General features: G+C 36.5%; 1 protein-coding gene across 2 annotated transcripts in view; it reads left to right on the top strand.

The window, feature by feature from the left end:
• PHTF2 (putative homeodomain transcription factor 2) overlaps nucleotides 1-21467 on the top strand; it is a 129062-nt gene that overhangs the window by 54575 nt on the left and 53020 nt on the right. For both annotated transcript variants that reach the window (XM_065939942.1, XM_065939944.1), the window contains exon 3: nucleotides 19218-19274. In XM_065939942.1, the coding sequence (XP_065796014.1) occupies nucleotides 19218-19274 (57 nt within the window). The remainder of the gene's footprint in view (nucleotides 1-19217; nucleotides 19275-21467) is intronic.

The raw sequence follows: 21467 nt of genomic DNA, 5'->3' as shown, positions 1-21467 counted from the left end.
CCAAGAGAACGCATGCATTCTTCTGCCTCCCAACTGTATCCCCAGCTCACTGCAACTAGAGAAAGTCTGCACAGCAACAGAGACCAACTGGAGACAAAAATAATAAAATAAATTAATTCTTAGAGTACATGGGAGAATGCTCAGATATAGTTACTCAGATTTGCTTTGTTTCTCAGTGTGTGAGTCCATTTCCTGATGCTTTGGTTCTTTGAGAAATTGACATTTAACTGAAATTTTTTTTACCTGTGCTGCTTATGGAAATGTTCTGATATATTTTTGGTAGGTTCAACATATCAAAAATTGAAAGTTACAAAAGCTAGATTTTCCTATAAATACTTCAGTTTAAGAATTGCTTATTGTCTAAGTTAAATATGAGCATTGAATTTCTTCATAGCTTAAATTGCTGTTCATATGAATGTTTAACTTGTCATCTCTATTTACAAGTTCATACCATAGTGCCATAGATGTCGAAATCAGAAACTAAGCTTTCTATTATGTTTAAAATATTATATCATGGAGTAAATAACTCATTCTTTTATTTCAGTGTTGATCCAAAAATTCTAGAGAGGGCATTTTGATGAAATCCAATTACAGCAGATTTTCTCCAGTTGTGTATGATATTTTGTATAACGCTAGACATAGCTGGCATTAAAATAAAACTTAAAGGCCTGATATATATTAAATGCCGCACTGTCCATTTAAAAAATGTCACTGAAGAAACAAGTTCAGAGGTTTTTTTCATTTTTTGCTGTACTCACTGAGTGCTCTACTCACTGAGTAAATGGCAGAACTTGGCTTGTCCAGATCTTCTGTCTGTTAAAGCCCTGCTTAAGAAAAAAACCAAAAACTCAATATTATTTACTTTCATAGCAATTATCTGATTATCCAAGCAAAAATTACATATTTAATAATTGCAAACAAGTTTCTTATACATATTTACAGAGAAATCCTGAAATTCTCTGCAGTGGAAGTGCAGAGTCTTAATCCCTGGACCACCAGGGAAGTTGCCCGATGTCTTTTTAATTATAGACATATCTACCTATGTATATATCTATATCTATTTATATGTATTTTTCCTTTAAATTCTTGTTATGTTATTTTAAAGAAATTTTGCAGAAACATAGCTATTCCTTTTTACAAAACAGCTTTTATTGACATGTAGCTTAAATGTAATAAAACTCACTTGTTTTAAGTGTACAGCCTTCACCACAATCTAATGTCAAAACTTTTTGATCATTAACCCCCAAAATGTATTGCTTATTTGTAGACAGGGAAGCCTGCCATGCTGCTGTCCATGGAGTTGCAAAGAGTGAGGCAGGACTTCCTCCTGAACAACAGCATTTGTAGTCACTCCTCATTTCCACCCCCACCAGCACACAACTACTGATCTGTACATTTCATGTAAAAAGAATGATACAAGAGTGACCTTTTGTGTCTGACTTCTTTTCTTAGCGTGCTGTTGATGAGTTTTACTCCTGTTGTAGTGTATGTGAGTACTCCATTCCTTTTTCTTGCTGAGTAGAATGCCATTGTATAGCTGAGCCATGTTTTGTTTATTCACCATTGGTGGGCATCTGGATTGTTTACACTTTTTGGCTATTATGAATGGTGCAGGTATAAACATTCACATACACATCTTCATATGGACATACGTTTTCATTTTTCTTAGAATAATAACTAGGAGTGGAATTACCAGGTCAAAACTGTCAAACTGTTCTCAAAGTGACTTCTTCTTTTACATTCCCACAAGCATTGTATGAGGATTTTAGTTTCTCCCCATCCTTGCCAGCATCTGTTACTGCCTGTCTTTTCTGTTTTTTTGGCCATGCTGCCTGCAGCATCTTAGTTTCCCAGCTGGGATCTGTCCTGTACTCCCTGCGGTGGAAGTGCAGGGTCTTAACCTCTGGACCACCAGGGAAGTTGCCTGATGTCTTTTTAATTATAGACATTCTGGTGGATGTGAAGTGCTATCTCTTGGTGACTTAATTTGTATTGTTTATTTTAATTTATTATTTTGGTATTATAATTGTTATATACAGTCTGATGCAGTAAACCATCTATAGAATTATCCTATTCATGTGCTTTTTTTGGTTTTATTCAGTATTAGACCAATGAAACCCTGTTCAGGGAATTTACTTTTGATTAAAAAAAACAGCTAAAAAAACTTACTCTTATTAAAAAACTCATCTAAAGTAATTAAATAATACAGTTTAGAGGAAAGTATATACATTTATGTTTTAATAAATAGTAATTTTTTCTCCTCAATATGCATGAAGTGCTTTGGTGTGGACTCTTTTCTCACTCTTCCCGGTTGGTGTTAACCCTCTTATATGCAAAGTAAGTAATAAAATTGGACTTTCAAAAACTCCAATCATGAATCAAAGGAAAAGTGATAGTTATTCTTGGGAATGTGATTGATTAAAAACAAGTCTTGGCAAATCAAAGAATGGATATATCTGAAACAGTTGGTATGTTTACTTAATTCTTAACCTAAACAAGTAATTTGAAATGGTTTCAGCTACTAAGATACAGCAGTTTCCACAGCATTTATTGAATACTTAGTTTGTGCTACAGTACTGTCCTGAGTACTGTACTTGCATTTAATTATCACAGCAATTTCATGAAATAGACATTACTACCATTATCCAGAATTTATAAGTGAGGAAACTTAAGATTCAAAGAAGTCTATTGGTTTCCTCAAAGTCACATAAAGAAGGACTGATGAAGCCAAAATTTAAACCCAGTTGTAGTAGGCTTCATAATCTGCACTCCTTAACTAATAGCTATTCAACTCCCAACTTTATATCCAAATCTGGTCTATTTCTTCTTTCACTTTACATTTTCTTGGCTATGGGCTCTCAGGTGGTTGTGAGTGGTGGGATTAAATCCATCATGTGTGTCTTGTTTCCTGCCAGGACTGTAATCTGTGACAAAACAGCAAATGTTCAGTAACTAGAACAGCAGTTATGTTTATTCATACAACTGTTATTTTAGCTTAAATGTACTTGTTTAGTCTGTTGGAAGTCTTGTACATATACTGACTAGCTTGGTTTGGGTCAACTTGTTATTTAAATAAGTTAATTTTTATAAATGCATGTTTGGCTAGGAGAATTATAATCTGTGTTGTTGGTGAATATCTTTTCATGGAGAAGATGAAGTTTGTTTTTTGAGGGGAGGTTTTCTTTCTTAAGCTTGATACATAAACTGTGTGCAGCACTGGAAATGGTAAAATGAAGACAAAGTAAAGTTTATATTTGGTCTTTCACTGTGTTTGGATGATTTAGAAACTAAAGAAGTGAACCCTTAATTTTTAAAACTGTTTAAGTAATGAATAGCTTTTAAAAAAGCTATTCTAAATAGTTTAATAATTTATGTAAATTATTTATTAATAATTTCCATTCTCATTGTTGAAATAACATTTACTAAAAATTTTGAGTATCTATTAATTGCATAATGTTGAAATTTATAGACTTGGTTGTAAAAACTTTAACACCTGGGAATTGATGTTATAGATTTGTTGAACAGAACTTTAGTATTTACCCTTGGTAATGTGTTTTTGACCCTCTGATTGATTAAGTAAGGCATATTTGAATTATTTTCCTATGATTAATAATAGCAACCAATGCTTCCTTTTTTCTCACTAGCAGGGTCTTTTCACAATTTACTGTGCAAAGTTTGGTTAAGTAAAAACATAGAAGTAAAATTATCTTTGCCAAGATGACTTCTTGGAGAAAGTTTTTAATTGGATAGTGCCTTGATTAATAAATCCACTGAGAATACACAGCCATGTACTAGCAAGTTGGAAAATAAACAGTCTTCGTAAATTATGCAGAGTGGTGTTGGTTTGCATTAACAGTAACGTTCTCATTAAAGTTGGACCAGGAAAATACACCACTGTGTTCTGCTTCTACTTTTACTACACATATAAACTGCGCCAACAGCAGACAGCCAAGAGCTGGGAAGGAAAGACAAACCAGGACTGTGTTAGGCCCCACAGCAGCAGAATTTCTAGAAACTTCTCTGTAGGGCTCTGTTGTATTAATTTTATTTCCCTCTGTTCGCCATTCCTCTCTGTTTCTCCTGTTTACCTGACATTGAAATGGAGAGAAAATCTGATTGGTTCATTCTGAGTCAGCTGTCTCTCCTGAAATCACTGGAGGAGGGGCCTATGCAGGATCAAATTACACAGACCAGGTCCTTTCACCTCTCCCTCAGAGTGTATTAGGACTTCAGTCCTTTGTTTTTTAGTGGTTGAGGGATTTTACTTAAGTATGTATGAAAGGCATTAAATCAACTATATACTTTTTCAGCTTTTAAGTTACAGATTACAACTCCCTATTAAAGTTGGGAACTTGGCATTCAGGAGCTATTGAGGACCCCTGACATTACACTGCATCACTAGATCTCGTTAACTCTCAGTTTGCTCTGAGGGTGAATTTTTAATCTCTTTAGGATCCCTGATACAACACTACATCACTAGCTCTCATTCGCTCTGAGGGGTAGACTTTTACCCTCTTGAGGATCTAAGGGGACAGCAGGAGAGGATTCAGACAAGACAGTCCATGGCTACTGCTTTCTCCTGTATGTCCAGCCCCTACTGGTTGCTCCAGGGGCCAAAGAACTGATGATGGCCTTTTCTCCTTGGCTTCTTCCAGAACTTGGAGTTCTCCCAGTTCTACCATGGGGCTGTTTGCCAGTCTGCCTTGCTTCTGTCCCCTCCCTTTCCTGTGTGAACCAGTTAAATTCCTTCCGTCACCACCTAATGCAATTTAAGTTACACTTCTACCACAGGAGTCCTGTATGAAATGTTGTTTTCTTGGGCTTTTAAGTATTTTAGCATTTTGCCTCTTTAACTCCTTTTTTTTCCTTGATATTCTAGGATTTAGATCTCTATCTGCTCTTTTATAGTACTAGAATTTCTGACAGTTTTTTTGTTATTATGGCATAACTTCTCAGCTGAAAATTTCTGTTACATAACTCATAGAAAAAGCCATTTTTATTTTCATAATGAGACTTAAATTGATTTTGAAAAATGACAGTTACTTTCTTGACAGTACTTTCCCATGAGAAAATGTATTCAAAAACATCTAGCCCAGTACCTAAATACTTGTGTCGCTGAGTCGTGTCCGACTCTGTGACCCCATGGACTGACTGTAGCATGCCAGGCTCCTCGGTCCACGGGGATTCTCCAGGCAAGAATACTGGAGTGGGTTGCCATGCCCTCCTCCACAGGATCTTCCCAACCCAGGCATTGAACCCAGGTATCCCTCATTGCAGGCAGATTCTTTACTGTCAGAACCACAAGGGAAACCCAATACTTGATGCTACTCGGATAATATGACTGCTATTTCCTCTTGATTTTTTAATGTTTTAGTCATAGTTTAAAAGTAATATATGTCTCCAGTACAAAAAGTGGAAAATGCAGGTAAGTATAATAAGGTCACACAATTACCCTACAATTAACATTGTGAATTTACCCCATCAAAATTAGGATTATATTGTATTTAGTTTTTTATATCCTGTTTTCTTGCAAAAATATTACTTTTTCACAACACTAAATATCCTTTTAGTGGCATAATTTTAATGAGTATAATAGTCTCTTGACTAAATATGCCATAATTTATTAATTAAACCCCTCTACTTATATATAAGTATAAGGGAGCTGACTGTGGCTCGGATCATGAACTCCTTATTGCCAAATTTAGACTTAAACTGAAGAAAGTAGGGAAAACCACTAGACCATTCAGGTATGACCTTAATCAAATCCCTTATGACTATACAGTGGAAGTGAGAAATAGATCTGGGACTAGATCTGATAGACAGAGAGCCTGATGAACTATGGACGGAGATTCATGACACTGTACAGGAGACAGGGATCAAGACCATCCCCATGGAAAAGAAATGCAAAAAGGCAAAATGGCTGTCTGAGGAGGCCTTACAAATAGCTGTGAAAAGAAGAGAAGCGAAAAGCAAAGGAGAAAAGGAAAGATATTCCCATTTGAATGCAGAGTTCCAAAGAATAGCCAGGAGAGACAAGAAAGCCTTCCTCAGTAATCAATGCAAAGAAATTGAGGAAAACAACAGAATGGGAAAGACTAGAGATCTCTTCAAGAAAATTAGAGATACCAAGGGAACATTTCAGGCAAAGATGGATTTGATAAAGGACAGAAATGGTATGGACCTAACAGAAGCAGAACATATTAAGAAGAGGTGGCAAGAATACACAGAAGAACTGTACAAAAAGATCTTCACGACCCAGATAATCACAATAGTGTGATCACTCACCTAGAGCCAGACATCCTGGAATGTGAAGTCAAATGGGCCTTAGAAAGCATCACTACGAACAAAGCTAGTGGATGTGATGGAATTCCAGTTGAGCTATTTCAAATCCTGAAAGATGATGCTGTGAAAGTGCTGCACTCAATATGCCAGCAAATTTGGAAAACTCGGCAGTGGCCAAAGGACTGGAAAAGGTCAGTTTTCATTCCAATCCCCAAGAAAGGCAATCCCAAAGAATGCTCAAACTACCGCACAATTGTACTCATCTCACACTCTAGTAAAGTAATGCTCAAAATTCTCCAAGCCAGGCTTCAGCAATACGGGAACTGTGAACTTCTAGATGTTCAAGCTAGTTTTAGAAAAGGCAGAGGAACCAGAAATCAAATTGCCAACATCCGCTGGATCATCGAAAAAGCAAGAGAATTCCAGAAAAACATCTATTTCTGCTTTATTGACTACGCCAAAGCCTTCGACTGTGTGGATCACAATAAACTGTGGAAAATTCTGAAAGAGATGGGAATACCAGGCCACCTGACCTGCCTCTTGAGAAACCTGTATGCAGGTCAGGAAGCAACAATTAGAACTGGACATGGAACAACAGACTGGTTCCAAATAGGAAAAGGAGTACGTCAAGGCTGTATATTGTCACCCTGCTTATTTAACTTATATGCAGAGTACATCATGAGAAACGCTGGGCTGGAAGAAGCACAAGCTGGAATCAAGATTGCCGGGAGAAATACCAATAACCTCAGATATGCAGATGACACCACCTTTATGGCAGAAAGTGAAGAGGAACGAAAAAGCCTCTTGATGAAAGTGAAAGAGGAGAGTGAAAAAGTTGGCTTAAAGCTCAACATTCAGAAAACTAAGATCATGGCATCTGGTCCCATCACTTCATGGGAAATAGATGGGGAGACAGTGGTCGCAAAGAGTTGCACACGAATGAGCGACTCAACTGAACTGAACTTATATATAGCATTCATGTCATTGAACTAATTATCTCTTTAATAGCTTTATAGAGATTTTTGAGTCAGGGGAACATTTTCAAGCTTTTGAGATATTAGTCCTTATAAATGTAACCATTCTCTTGTCATACCATATTATATATGGATACCCTCTTAATCCCTTTCAAGCTCTTTATTCTAGACCTTCTTTATGTTTCTTGGGCTCTGATACCCCACATAAGCATGTTCTCCAAGTAGTTGATCTCTTTACACTGCTAGGCTGGGTCACCCCAGCATGTGGTCTTCTCCTTACCCTTCCCACAAGGTCCCCTTCTATACCCCCCTTTGGTTAATAACCCAGCATGGTTACCCCTGTGTGTCAGAGTCTCTTGACACCCTTCTTTGCAAGCACGCTCAGCCCCCTTACCCCCCAGGGGACTCTGATCCATCTAATGGCTGTACTCCTGAATTGTTCGGGAGAAGCAGGAAGAAAGAGAAAGGAAGCTATACAGTTAGAAGAGTTAATGAAGGGCCTTGCCAAGGGCATAGCATCACGCCTGGTATGTTGTAGATATTTGATGGCAGGCTGTGTGTTTGTTTGTATATTTAATTCTTCCTTCCTGATCCTGAGATTTGGTGGTGAAAGAGAAAATACAAACATGTAACTCAGCTGACTGTTTCTAATACCATCTCATCTGCATTTGCTCTTCCTGGTGTTCCTAATCTAACTCACTCTAGCTGATTCTGTATTGTCTCCTTGACTGGTTATTTCCTACCTTTAGTTAGTTAGTTCAGACGCCCAGTCGTGTCTGACTCTTTGCGACCCCATGAATCGCAGCACACCAGGCCTCCCTGTCCATCACCAACTCCCGGATTTTACTCAAACTCATGTCCATGGATTCGGTGATGCCATCTAGCCATCTCATCCTCTGTCGTCCCCTTCTCCTCCTGCCCCCAATCCCTCCCAGCATCAGGGTCTTTTCCAATGAATCAACTCTTCGCATGAGGTGTCCAAAGTATTGGAGTTTCAGCTTCAGCTTCAGTCCTTCCAGTGAACACCCAGGGCTGACCTCCTTTAGGATGGACTGGTTGGATCTCCTTGCAGTCCAAGGGACTCTCAAGAGTCTTCTCCAACACCACAGTTCAAAAGCATCAATTCATTGGCGCTCAGCTTTCTTCACAGTCCAACACTCACATCCATACATGACCACTGGAAAAACCATAGCCTTTACTAGACAGTCCTTTGTTGGCAAAGTAATGTCTTTGCTTTTTAATATTCTATCTAGGTTGGTCATAACTTTCCTTCCAAGTAGTAAGCGTCTTTTAATTTCATGGCTGCACTCACCATCTGCAGTGATTTTGGAGCCCAAAAAAATAAAGTCTGATACTGTTTCCAGTTTCCCCGTCTATGTCCCATGAAGTGATGGGACCGGATGCCATGATCTTAAGTTTTCTGAATGTTGAGCTTTAAGCCAACTTTTTCACTCTCCTCTTTCACTTTCATCAAGAGGCTTTTTCGTTCCTCTTCACTTTCTGCCATAAGGGTGGTGCCATCTGCATATCTGAATTTTATCATCCCCCATTTACTAAACTCCCACCTTCCATGTTTCAGCTAATGACTTGGCCTCTATTTAAATGTGATCAAGATTATTTGATGTGAATATGTTTATCTAATAACTTCAAAATATTTCAATATTTTTAGCTTTCTTTACCTTCCTTCTTAAAACTCCTGTTTGCCATTTATTATAGTATATTAATATGTATACTATACTCCCTTTATATATGTAAATATAATGGTTTAATTATAATATATAAATATATCATACAGCCTCTTCCTGTCTAATTTTTCTAAGTCTCCTTACTTGATTTTGATACTTCTTCCCTCCAGTTGGATATTTACCCTTCTTAATATTTTGTTCTTGATCTCACTAAGTTATTCTGTTTCTCTAGATTATCAAATTGACCACATAATGTCACAACACCTAGTTTAAGCTTCTGAGTTCCAATCTTTTTCTTTTTTGTAACCTTTTTAACTCTGAATTCAGACATAATTCTTAGCTGTCTTAGAGCTCCAAGAGCTTTTTTCAAACCTGTGGAGTTTTTTTTTTTTTTTTTTTTTAATTCCATGCCATGGTTAATGATACCTTTACAATTCAAGGTACTTAAGCCAGTAATTGTCATGTTACCTCTTTCCCATGCCCCCATATTCAGCAAGTTTCCTCTTATACCTTTTGTCTCACAAACTGCTCATTTTCAGACCAGCTCTCAGTGATGTGTAATACGATAGTCCTTACTTCATTCTGTTTTGAATTATAATGAATTCTGAGTATTTTTTCTTTGGATTTATAATTTCTTAGAAGCACATTCTACCATGATCATCTCTCTTTATTGAATTAAAGAATACCCTTCAAGACTTTTTTCTAAACTTGAATCATTGTTTTACTATATCATTAACTGGCTTTTCTTAGGCAATAGAAACTTGGTCATGGTTTGTGATTCGATAGTATGTATGTGGCCTGTAATACACTATGCTTAGGGTTAATCCAGGTAAGAGAGTGGTTTTAGATTATGTATAACCTAGCAGAATCTGTGAGAAGATGTGAAATGGCCTTAGCTGTTATTGCTAATAATGAATGGAATCTTTGCTAATTAACCAGATTTTAATATCTGTAGATGAGGATGTGTTTTCAAACTTTGATGTTTTAATCCAAATGCCAGAGGCCGGGTAGATATGTTGTAATTTAAAGTGGGTTAAATTTCATAAATCTGTTTTCTTCCTTTAAAGTTCTATTCTCCATCTAAAAAGACTTTTTACTCTTAAAAAAGCAAAGAAGTTTTATTTTTTTCCTTTGCCTTCTATTTAAGCAGCTTTGCTTAAATAACACTTTTGGTATGAAACGGTTCTGGTAGTAATTGATAGCAAAAGAAATAAATGACAGTTGAAGCAAAAAGACTGCCAGGAAACCTCTTTGCTTATGATTATTCTTGTTTATTCTGTGATTTAAAGTTCTTTCCCCAGTCAGGATACAGGTATCCCCCACTTGTTGAAAGTGCGGTGTACACCACTTGCTTTTACAAAAGGCCTACATTGGGTTCGTTGCTACCCGCCCCCTAAAAATAATCCAGAGAGTATTTTCACTTTTATGAAAAAAGGTGAAAAGTGAAAATAGCATCCAGCATTTGTTTTGCAGTGAGTGAGCTGTTCAAGGGGCCGCACACACCCTGAGCAGCAAGAATGCACCGCCAAACTCTTTCCTCGGGAACAACGTGAAGCATCCCAGCTGCCACTGCTTTGAACTGTGTCTGTGAGCATCTGTGCTTTATCTCGATTTATTTTGTGCCTTTGTTAGCAAGATGTGTCCTAAGATAATTGATTCTTCATTTTTCACTTTAAGCCTTTTTGGCCTATAAACAGTTTCATAGGAGTGCTCTACTTTCAGAAAGTGGGAAAAACCCTATCTTAACTTTGAATACTTAGCCATTTTAGGTCCTTCTCTTGCCCTCAAAACTAGAATTATAGGGCAGTATTTTAATTATTGGATTAAAAGGCTTCTGTGATTTGGCTTGGGCTTCCCTCGTGACTCAGACAGTAAAGAATCTGCCTGCAATGCGGGAGACCCAGGTTCAATCCATGGGTTGGGAAGATCCCCTGGTGAAGGAATAGGGATACTCACTCCATTATTCTTGCCTGGAGAATCCCGGACCGAGGAGCCTGGCGGGCTCCAGTCTGTGGGGTCTCAAAGAGTCACGACTGAGCTACTGCACTTCACACTATGATTTGGCTTCTCATATGATTTTTAGAGTTCTAAAACTGATTCAGAAGAGTTAAAGAGTTTGTAATTTGGTAGTTGTTACACATTCAAAGGAGTTACTAACTCATGCCGTGTCTTCAGAACACACCTTTTTTCTGACATTATCATCACTCATAGTTTATATTGTGTAATGAAATGATTTAACTTCCTCATTTGATCCTCATCATTAAAGTTACCTGAGTGTCTGACAATTATAGGAGTGGGTGTGTATGTATGTAATGGACAGTCAGAAACATTGGACAGTATGTTGGTTAAAATAAGACATTGTGAAAAAGCGAGAGAATAGGATAAGAGAGCATATAATTGGAGATGTAATGGGAATTTGCTATTGAAGATACATAGCAGGTTAGCACCAAGGCTTTACATAGGAGCAGTTTTAAGGACTCAGATATTCCTAGGCACTCAGTAGCTAAATTTGTTTGAGAGGTAGTATTTATGGGCAAAAAACAGTGAAAATTTATTTGATATTCAAAGCATTGAGAGCTTTTCCTTGAAATAGTTTAAAAAAGTTAACCTACATGTCCATTTACAGTTGAATGGATAAAGAAGTTGTGGTGTTTATTTATACAATGGGTCATTAGCCATGAAAAAGATTGAAACAATGCCATTTCAGCAACATGGATGAATCTAATGATTATCATATTAAGTGAAGTAAGTCAGACAAAGACAAATATCATATGATATCACTTAAATATGGAATATACAACAGTGATACAAATTAACTTTTTTGTAAAAGGGAAATAGACTTGTAGACATAGAAAACAAATTTATGGTTACCAAAGGTATACATTAGTAGGTTGGGATTAGCATGTCAGATGGTAAAGTGTCTGCCTACAATGCAGGAGACCCAGGTTCAATCCCTGGGCCGGGAAGATCTCCTGGAGAAGAAAATGACAACCCAGTCCAGTATTCTTGCCTTGAAAATCCCATGGATGGAGAAGCCTGGTAGGCTACAGTCCATGGGGTCGCAAAGAGTCGAACACGACTGAGCAACTTCATTCACTCATTCACTACTTTACATAAAATAGACAAACAACGAGGACTTACTGTATAGCACAGAGAATTATATTCAATATCTTGTGATAACTTATAATGCAAAAGAACTTTTAAAAGAATATGTGTATGTGTATATACATATATATATATATAAATGGATCACTTTTTTGTATACCTTAAAGTAACACAAGATTGTAAATTAACTATACTTCAATTAAAAATGGTTATAAAATAAATTTTAAAGTTTAAAAAAGTCAAAAGAATTAGTTTCCACTAATTCTGGGGAGAGATTTATCTGGAAGTTAATAATCCTAATGATTTTAAATGACCCTAATTGTTTCTTTAGGATTTTTTAGTAGCGTGAACAGAAGTACCATATAATTTCAGAATGTCTACCATAACAACATAATTTTTTTTATTATAGATATAAGTTTTCTTTCATTGGTGATCTGTATCCTCAGATTTACTGTTTTGTTCAATAACTTTACTTCTGTTGGGTTGCTCAACCTCTCCCTCAGTCCCATGTTTCTTATCATCCTTGTAGATAGATCACTGTGAGAGTGAAAACCATATAGTTTAGTTGTCTGGGTAAATGAGATTTTGGGTGTTGACAGTTCTGGTTTCACTAAAAAACTGTATGTAATTCTAGAAAAATTTTATCTTGGTTATTAATTAAGAAAAGGACACTTAACTTTACATCCTTGTTTGCTTTCTTTCTTAGTACCTTCTGCCTTGACATTTCCAGCTATCCTTTTGATTCTACTTTTTTCCATGTTAACACTGAGTCTTTTCTCTCCCCATACTGGTACATAAAGAAAATTAATCTCTGGTCATCCAAATTATCTTTAGTGAGTCTAAATGTTGTCATACAACCTAGAGGGGTGAGTTGTTGGGGAAGGTGGAAGGGAGGCTCAAGAGGGAGGGAATATATGTATACTTAGAGCTGTCTTACACTGTTGTATGGCAGAAACCAACACAACATTTTAAAGCAGTTTTCCTCCAATTAAAATTTAAAAAAATTGTCCTGATTTAATTTAAATGTAACTAACTTCATCGATTTAAAAATGAGGTATTTGAGGCCTGGAGAGATTGAGATTTGCCAAGAAAGGAAAGAACTAACATTCACAGAGCACCAACTGTATACCAGAAAAATCATTTTATATTCCATTTCTGTGAAATATGTTCTGTTTTCCCCATTTTAAAGAATCTCAGAGGTCAAGAAACTTGCCAAGGACCATAAGACTAGTCATGGTGGAGGCAGGATGAAAAGCCAGTTGTCTTGCAGAGTCCAGGGTCTCTTCTAACTCCTGTCAGCAAACATTAAGAGCTGATCAACTGAGTCAGTGCAGGAACATAGGATTAAGAAGCCAAAACTTATAAATATAACAAAGGATATTTTCTGATTGATAATTTTCATTTTTATAAAAAGACTCAAAGATAAAAACTAATTATCGTGAGTTGTACTGGAAATCAATTATCTCGAGATTCTTTAGCCTCTTGTCTTGTGCTTTTAACAGACACTCTTGCTGAGAAAGGCAGGCTTCGTTTGTCCCGGCACGTGATTGGCCTTTGATGTTTGTTGAATGAGGCCAGGCTTGGAGAGGATTGGGTTCTGTGTTACCTTTTAAAATATTTACTTATTTTTATCTATTGTGACATGTGGGATCTTTTAGTTGTAGCATGTGGGATCCAGTTCCTCGACCAGGGCCTGAACCCAGGCCCCTTGCATTGGGAGTAGAGAGTCATAGCCACTGGACCACCAGGAAGTCCCACCTTTTTAAACCTGATTTGGTATTTGTGAGAATTAATAGCCTACTTTTCAGAGTTTCTGAAATGATATTGCAAAAAAATGGAACAGCATGAAAGTAGTAGGAAAAATTAGGGCTCTAACATAGTATTATGGAATGCCCATTCATTAATGAAAGAGCCGAGTGTTTAAAGTATGTGTGCAAATCTGGGCCTCCATTTGCCCTGCTTATATTTATCTGTGAACTCTACATATTTTATTTAAACACTTCATCTAATTAACTGTTGGTAACTACATTTTTGAAGCAACACCTTCTCTTTAGCCTCCTGATATCTGATCCACTGTTCTTGTGAATGTGATGACCTAAGTAGTAATCAGATCACCCAAGAGTAGCTTTTCAAATTGTTTTTCAGAGGTATTTCTTTTCTGGAATCATAACTGACATGTATTTCCCACTTCACCATTTAATTATCTAGTCTTTAGTATTTGTATTCTCGATATCTTCATTTTCATTATTATTTCTTTTCCAGAGAAGCCAGAGCCAAATGGCAGACAGACACCTGGACAAAGACGGTCCTTTTTTTTTTACCTACCAATTCTCTCCTCTCATTTCTCTGTATCCCTCCATCCCTGACTGTCCCTCCCACCGCTCCCTCTCCTTGCCCACCCCTCTATTTCTCTTCCCCATTTTGTCTCAGTATATAGAAAAATAAAAACTAGAATGATGACAAGTAGAGGTAGATGATTCTTTGCAAAGATAATATTCATTGACAGAAACGTATTAGTTTCTCAGATAACTAATTCAGATTACTTTGTGGTTCACTAGACCTGGGTTAGACTCCTGCTTTACAAAAATAGTACGTATCCATTGTAGGGAGAAGCAATACAGTATCAGTGAATATAAAGCAGAAAATAAAAGTGCTGTTTTTTTCTGTACTTTCCAGAGATACTATTAATGGTTTTTATGTATCTTTTTGAAATGTCTGCTATATATATATATATATTTACATACATGTTTAATGTAGTTAATTAGCTCTATCCATTTGCCTTTTATAAGTAGGTCTTCAGAATGTCATAAAGCATCTATTAGTTCAATTTTAGTGTGCTTGATATTACTAAATTATAGTATTTCAATTTCTTTTCTCATTTTTTCCTTAAAATTATTTTTTTAACCACTTTCAGGATACTGGTCCCTTGAATATTTTCTTTATTTTTTAATCGTTTTTTAAACCAATCTTAACATTTGCATTGTACTACTTTGATGCAGTCGAAATAATTGATTAAAAGTGCTTCCAGGAGTGTTATGTTCTGAGTAATTAAGAATTAAAGCCTGTGAGGAGAAAATTTAGAATTATGCTTGCTGTCGTTATGGGGAGTATTGTAAATGATCCATATAAGATTAAAAGACCTGTTGTTGAAGATAACAGAATGCATCTATAGCGGGCAAAGTGTTTGGTCTTCTGGGACCTGGTGAAAAAGGCTGACTGCTGATTAGCTCTGGTTGGGTAAGATTACACTAGAGGCTTAAGGTGTTTGGGGCATCTGTGGGAGTAATAATCAGAGCATTGATAAAATTTGATATTTGTAGCCAGGCACCAGAGAATGAATGTTACTTTCTTAAGGTGTATACAAGTATTGGCTGCACATCAGATGTTAATCAGAATTTGAGTCCTCTCTTATAATACAATAGAAGCAATGTTTTCCCCTCCTTGAAGCACAGCATCATGTGGAGAATATGGTCAAAATTCATGGAACTCATGAATTAATTATGTAGGTATTTGTCTAACAATAAAACATTATTTGCATATATATCCTTTTGTTCCTATAGAATGTTAGGCACTTTTCTAAACACCCAAACAGTGGAGGCGTTTTGTGGGTCAGGGAAGAGCAGTTAGGCAGTTGGTAGCTAAAATTTGAAAGTGGCCTAAATATTATATAATATTTTTCTCAGTTAAAGAACATACTATCTGATTAAAAGGCCTTCTCTGTTAGACATATGTTACTACTGAACTTCTCTTAATATTTTGTATGGCATTAAAATATAATGTAGTTATTGTCTTCATGATTTTTCACAGAACTGTATTTGAACTTGGCTTTGGCATTTAATTTTTTGTGGAAGAAACAAATACACAAGAGAAATAGCTATCGAGGTTAGGTGATTTAGTCAAGTCTGTGTAGTATGTGTGAGTCAGAAATAGCATATAACCTTTGAAAAACTTGTCAAGTTTTTCTTTTTTTTAATACACAGCTCTGCAAATTATTCTTTATCTATGACCTTAAGTCTTGAGAAGATCGTTCTTCTCTTCAGTTTGTTTCACTTCTCTTTTTGCTCTGTTACGATTGACTGTTAAGATTATGTTTCTTTCAAGGGAAAAACTTGACCCCGGCCACATGTGTTCTAATCTTCTATCTTGCCAGATTTCAGGGTGGAATAAAGTGAGGCTTTAGGTCAGAAAGAAATCTTCCCTTCTGAATTCCTTCCCTGTCCCTTCTAGTGCTCTGCTACCACCCTGATTTCATGATGTTTCTGAGGTCCTATACACATATCCCAGGGTGCAGTTTTCAGACAATTAAGTCTGAATTGATACCTAAGGGTAGTTTGTTAATGGCATTATATATCACTAAGCAGAACCCTGAGCATCTCCTGAAACACCTGTGGTTAGCTTTAAAGGCTTCTATCTTGTAGTTTTCTTTAATAAACCAGGCAGTCTGCTTATGTAACTAAAGGGTCTGCTCCAGTATTATTTTCAAAACAAAATGAAAACTAAACAAAAGAGAACTGATGTTTCCACTTTAGAGAAATTTAAATGCTTGTAATTGAAAATGACACTTAAACTGGTTTTAAAAAAAAAATCCCACAAGGTATTCTGTTACAGCAAAAGTTGTTCCTCCTCTCATCCATGAAATCTTTGAAGAAAAGTTGATTACCCAGTAAAACAAGTCATCATTTTCTTTTTTATATTTTTATAGCAGTCAATATTCTGCATCACCATTCTGCTGTTTGCAAGAATTTCAGCCTTCAAAAAACGTTTCCACTTTAACCACTGCTTTTGCAAGGTTTATTAGACTTTCTACGCCTTTTAAAATCTGGAGCTGTTTAGTAGCATACTGTGGTTGTACTGGCGTGCTTTTTTGATTTGGTCTGTTGTACATGCATTATTTTATTTTCCCTGACTTTAGAACTGTGGGGTATATATTCCCATGTCCATATTCTTGAAATAAAAACACTTGGATGTTCTTGTATCCCCTTGTGATCAAGTTAAGCATGGTCAGACTCCATGCTTCATTGCAGGGAACTAACATCCATCCCTAGTCAGGGAACTAAGATCTCTCATGCTGCATGGCACAGCCAGTAAATTAATTACTTTAAAAAAACAAAAAACCACCACAGTTCTTTTTAAAGAGAACCTAGTGCATTGTTTTGTACCTGAAAACAAAACACTGCCAAAATAATTATTAAACATATTGGTACCTGTGTCTGGGAATTCGTATGGGCAGAGGGGCCTGGTGGGCCATGGTATATAGTACAAAAGTTTTACGTGACTTAGCTACTGGGGCATCCCTGGTGGCTCAGCTGGTAAAGAATCCACGTGCAGTGTCGGTGACCTGGGTTTGATCCTTGGGTTGGGAAGATCCCCTGGAAAAGGGAACGGCTACCCACTCTAGTATTCTTGCCTGGAGAATCCCATGGACAGAGGAGCCTGGCAGTCTGCATACAGTCCATGGGGTCGCAAAGACTCAGACATGACTGAGCGACTTTCAGCACTCACTCACTAGTTACTAAGCAATAACAACAAAACCTACTCTTTATTGGTTTTAGTTATTGTTTCACTGAAAAGTACACAGTACATTGAAATAGTTACATATTTTAAAAAAACAAATGTTGATTAAATTAGCCCAGTCATTCTGATACTTACCTTTTATGATTTTAAGAAAGATGATTGATTGAATTCAGAGTTTGAGAGAGTAAGTGGAAGCTAGTCATCTCAGTTCAGCACTACCATTAGGACTAACCATTCGGTTATTGCTTACCTAGGACTTAATCATGCTTTCTAGAGACTGACGGCAGTTTCGGTTAAGTATGTGTGACTTGGTTTACATGTTGAAGGATTTTAATTTGCAGGGTATTAGTATATCATAAAGTGGTTTTAAAAATAAGAAAAACGTCACAGAAAAGTGATGAAAAAGAACAGTATTTCAAGGAACAGAGAAATTAGAATAAATAAGATTAACATGTAGGAGAGAATAACAGAAATGAAGAGTACTTACAGAACAGCCCCAGACACACACTGAATGTCTGGGCATTTCTTTCTCTCTGCTAGAAAATGTGTAAAAGCGTGTACACCCTTAAAAAGTCTTTGTAAAATCACACCTTTAAAAAATGATTTAACAATTTTTTTTACCTTCTTTATGTCTGAATTTAAAACATTATCAGCTTATCAATTTGTTATTTCTTGAAATGAGATTTTAAAAAGAATGGGTAGAAGAAAGGACTTGTGGGTAGAAAGATCTTATGAGTCAGAAAATACTCTTTCTTGAGTTTACTCATTTCTTTGCCTGTCTCTGGTCACTGTCTCCAGTCTCTAAATTGTAATTATCTGAAGTAATTTTAATTTCTCAGAATTCTAATTTTCAATTAATGCTCATAATGAAAACTCTTAGTTTAAACTATAGGCTTTTGACCCATTTCAGTGTCCTTCTGAATATAAGAAATTGAGTGGAAATTGGAGATAATAGGAGGCAAAAGAGAAGAACTTGGTTAGGAACAGTAAGAATGGTTTGTTCATCCTGCCCAAGTAAAGGTGTATTCAGAGAACTTTCCAGTTTGTAAGAGTAATAGGCACAAGCTGCAAAGAATTCTACTTCTTGATGCTTTCTCTGTGTCTTAAGTTGCTTTCCTGACTTTATTTTTCAACTTAAACCTTACTCTAAGGGGTAATTGTGGTCTACCTGCTTACGAATTTTTACTTCCAAAGAATATTGATGTTTTTTCTTTAAAAATAACTCCATAAAGAGTGTGTCACTTGGGAGTTTCTTCTTGAATGTACCAGGGCTTTAACAATTATGTTAGTTTAAAATAAAAGATTCCCTAGGGTCATTGCCCTAGGCTTTTAAACTTTAGTAGTGTATCAGAATCATCTCGAGGGATTGTAAAAACAGATTGTTGATTATCGAATCCATATTTCTGATTCAGTAATTCTGAGGTGAAGACAGTTGGCATTTCTATCAAGTTTTGAGATGGTGCTAAAACTCCTGGTCCTACAGGCATTCTTTGAGAACCACTGCCGTACAGCATGGGTACAGAAGCATGAGACAGAGCTGGATCTAATCTGTGTTGAATGAATAACTTGTGACTTGTAATTCAGCAGAGTTGTATTTGTTGGATGGGTTCCAACAATGATCATTTAATGTAGTACTATTTTTATTTTATTTTCATAGATTGGAGCATATGATCAACAAATATGGGAAAAATCTGTTGAACAAAGAGAAATCAAGGTAACAAGTTTATTTTGTATATTCTATAAATTGATTATTAACCACAGTTTATTTAATATCTTTCTGCAGACCTTTTAAGGTACAAATTAATATTACTCATTCTGTCCACACTTTTATATAATGGAGTAAAGTCTTTTATGATGGTATATTCATGTGTCTTTACCTCTGATTTTTCTTTTTGGGATCTTTAGCATCTTTCTGTTTTTTTAAAATTTAATTTCTAATGATTATTTTTTGTCAGCTCTTTTCCCCTTTCACTTGTCACCTTATACTTCTAGTTTACTTTTCCTCCCTTTTGATGCTGTCATTGCTCTGTACAGTTTATTAAACTGGTAAGTGTTTCAGGATTTTTCCCGCCTGAGTGATACTGTGCAAACGCTGCTCTGCTTAATCGAGATCTGCTTTTTGGTGTTACTAACAATGACTTGGACGCAAACAGAGTCGCTGAAAAGTTGGTCATTTTTGGAAAGAATTTAGGAAAATAAAACATTAATTAAAATGTTTCTATAGTTCGCAATTTCTTTTTGAACGTGTAATCATTTACAGTGATAAGATGTCCTCATAGGCTACCTTGCTAGCATGAAAACTATTTTCTAACTAAATTTGGTTTTGTTTCTCAGGAGTCACACCTTTTCAGTAATAAGATTTATATTTTTCATTTGCATAGATGATACTAATCAGTGTGTTCCTGCACGAGCTAAACTTAATATTGGCCCAGAGAATGATACTTTAGTTGCTTTATATTTTGTACAAAAAGTTTACGTTAAATTGAAAACCCATGTCTATATTTGCTTAAAAATCTGTCAAAAAAAAATCTAGTATTTGGACAACTTAGTCATCTATAATAAAGACCAAGACTACCATTTGTCAGTTTTAATCTTTGAGCTGTTGTCATGAAGAGTTAATACAGTCAACAAAGTTGCAGTGAGCACTTGCTGTGTCTTAAGTATAGGAGTAAATCATGGGGACAAAAAAGATAAAGTATACTATAATTATGTAGACGAGATACGTGATTACAAATGAGATGAATTCAGTTAAGAGAGGGATGTGTAGTTCTCTGTCAGGATACAAATTTGGGAAGCCCCGCTAGTGAGGTTAGGAAAGATTCACAGAGGAAGTGACTCATGAGTTGAGTTTGACACACATTAGGGAGAATGAGGAAAACATTCCAGACAGAATGAAGAGCTTATGAAAATAGACATGATGGAAGGAGCATGACTGACTCAGGAATCCTCAAGGAACTTGATGGGTAATAGGTTGGATGGAGGAAGGCAATTAGAGTGATGTGGAGAAAAACAAGAAAGGAAAATGAGTTCAGATCTTGAAGAGGTTTAACTGCTTTACCTGAGTCTAGACATAATTTAGAAAACAACAGAAGAGACATGAATGAGTTTTAAGCAGAAAAAGTTACCTGGTTAGATTTCTATTTCAACAACTTCACTAAGGCAGCACTAAGTATGGTGGGAAATATTAGAAGAGGAGCAGATACATAATTCTGTTGTAGAAATATTCAGGTGGTACTTGGCAGAGAGACTGGGGAGTCCTCAGTATTTAAAGTATGTGTGTCTGTATATATGTATACGTATGTACCTGTGTGTTAAGTCGCTCGGTTGTGTCCAACTCTTTGTGACCTCATGGACTGTAGCCCGCCAGAGTCGTCTGTTCATAGAATTCTCCAGGCTAGCATACTGGAGTGAGTTGTCGTTTCCTTCTTCAGGAAATCTTTCCAACCCCCAGGGATCGAACCTGATTTCTCACATTGCAGGCAGATTCTCCACATGTATACATATGAAAGTGAAAGTCTCTCGGTTGTGTCTGACCCTTTGTGACCCCATGGAATGGTCCTTGGAATTCTTCAGGCCAGAATACTGGAGTGAGTGGCCTTTCCCTTCTCCAGGGGATCTTCCCAACCCAGGGATCAAACCCAGGTTTCCTGCATTGCAGATTGATTCTTTACCAGCTGAGCTATCAGGGAAGCACAAGAATACTGGAGTGGGTATCCTATCCCTTCTCCAGCAGATCTTCCTGGCCCAGGAATCAAACCTGGGTCTCCTGCAATTGCCAGCTGAGCTACCTATGTGTGGGTGGTTTTTTGTTGTTCAGTCGCTAAGTTGTGTACCTGAGTGTTATGTATATTATATATGGTACACATTATACAGATACGGCCATAGGACTCAGTGAATTTACATTGAA

This window comes from Muntiacus reevesi, chromosome 6 (genome assembly GCF_963930625.1).
Source record: "Muntiacus reevesi chromosome 6, mMunRee1.1, whole genome shotgun sequence".
NCBI classification, from domain to species: Eukaryota; Metazoa; Chordata; class Mammalia; order Artiodactyla; family Cervidae; genus Muntiacus; species Muntiacus reevesi.
This window is presented reverse-complemented; position numbering and strand designations above follow the sequence as displayed.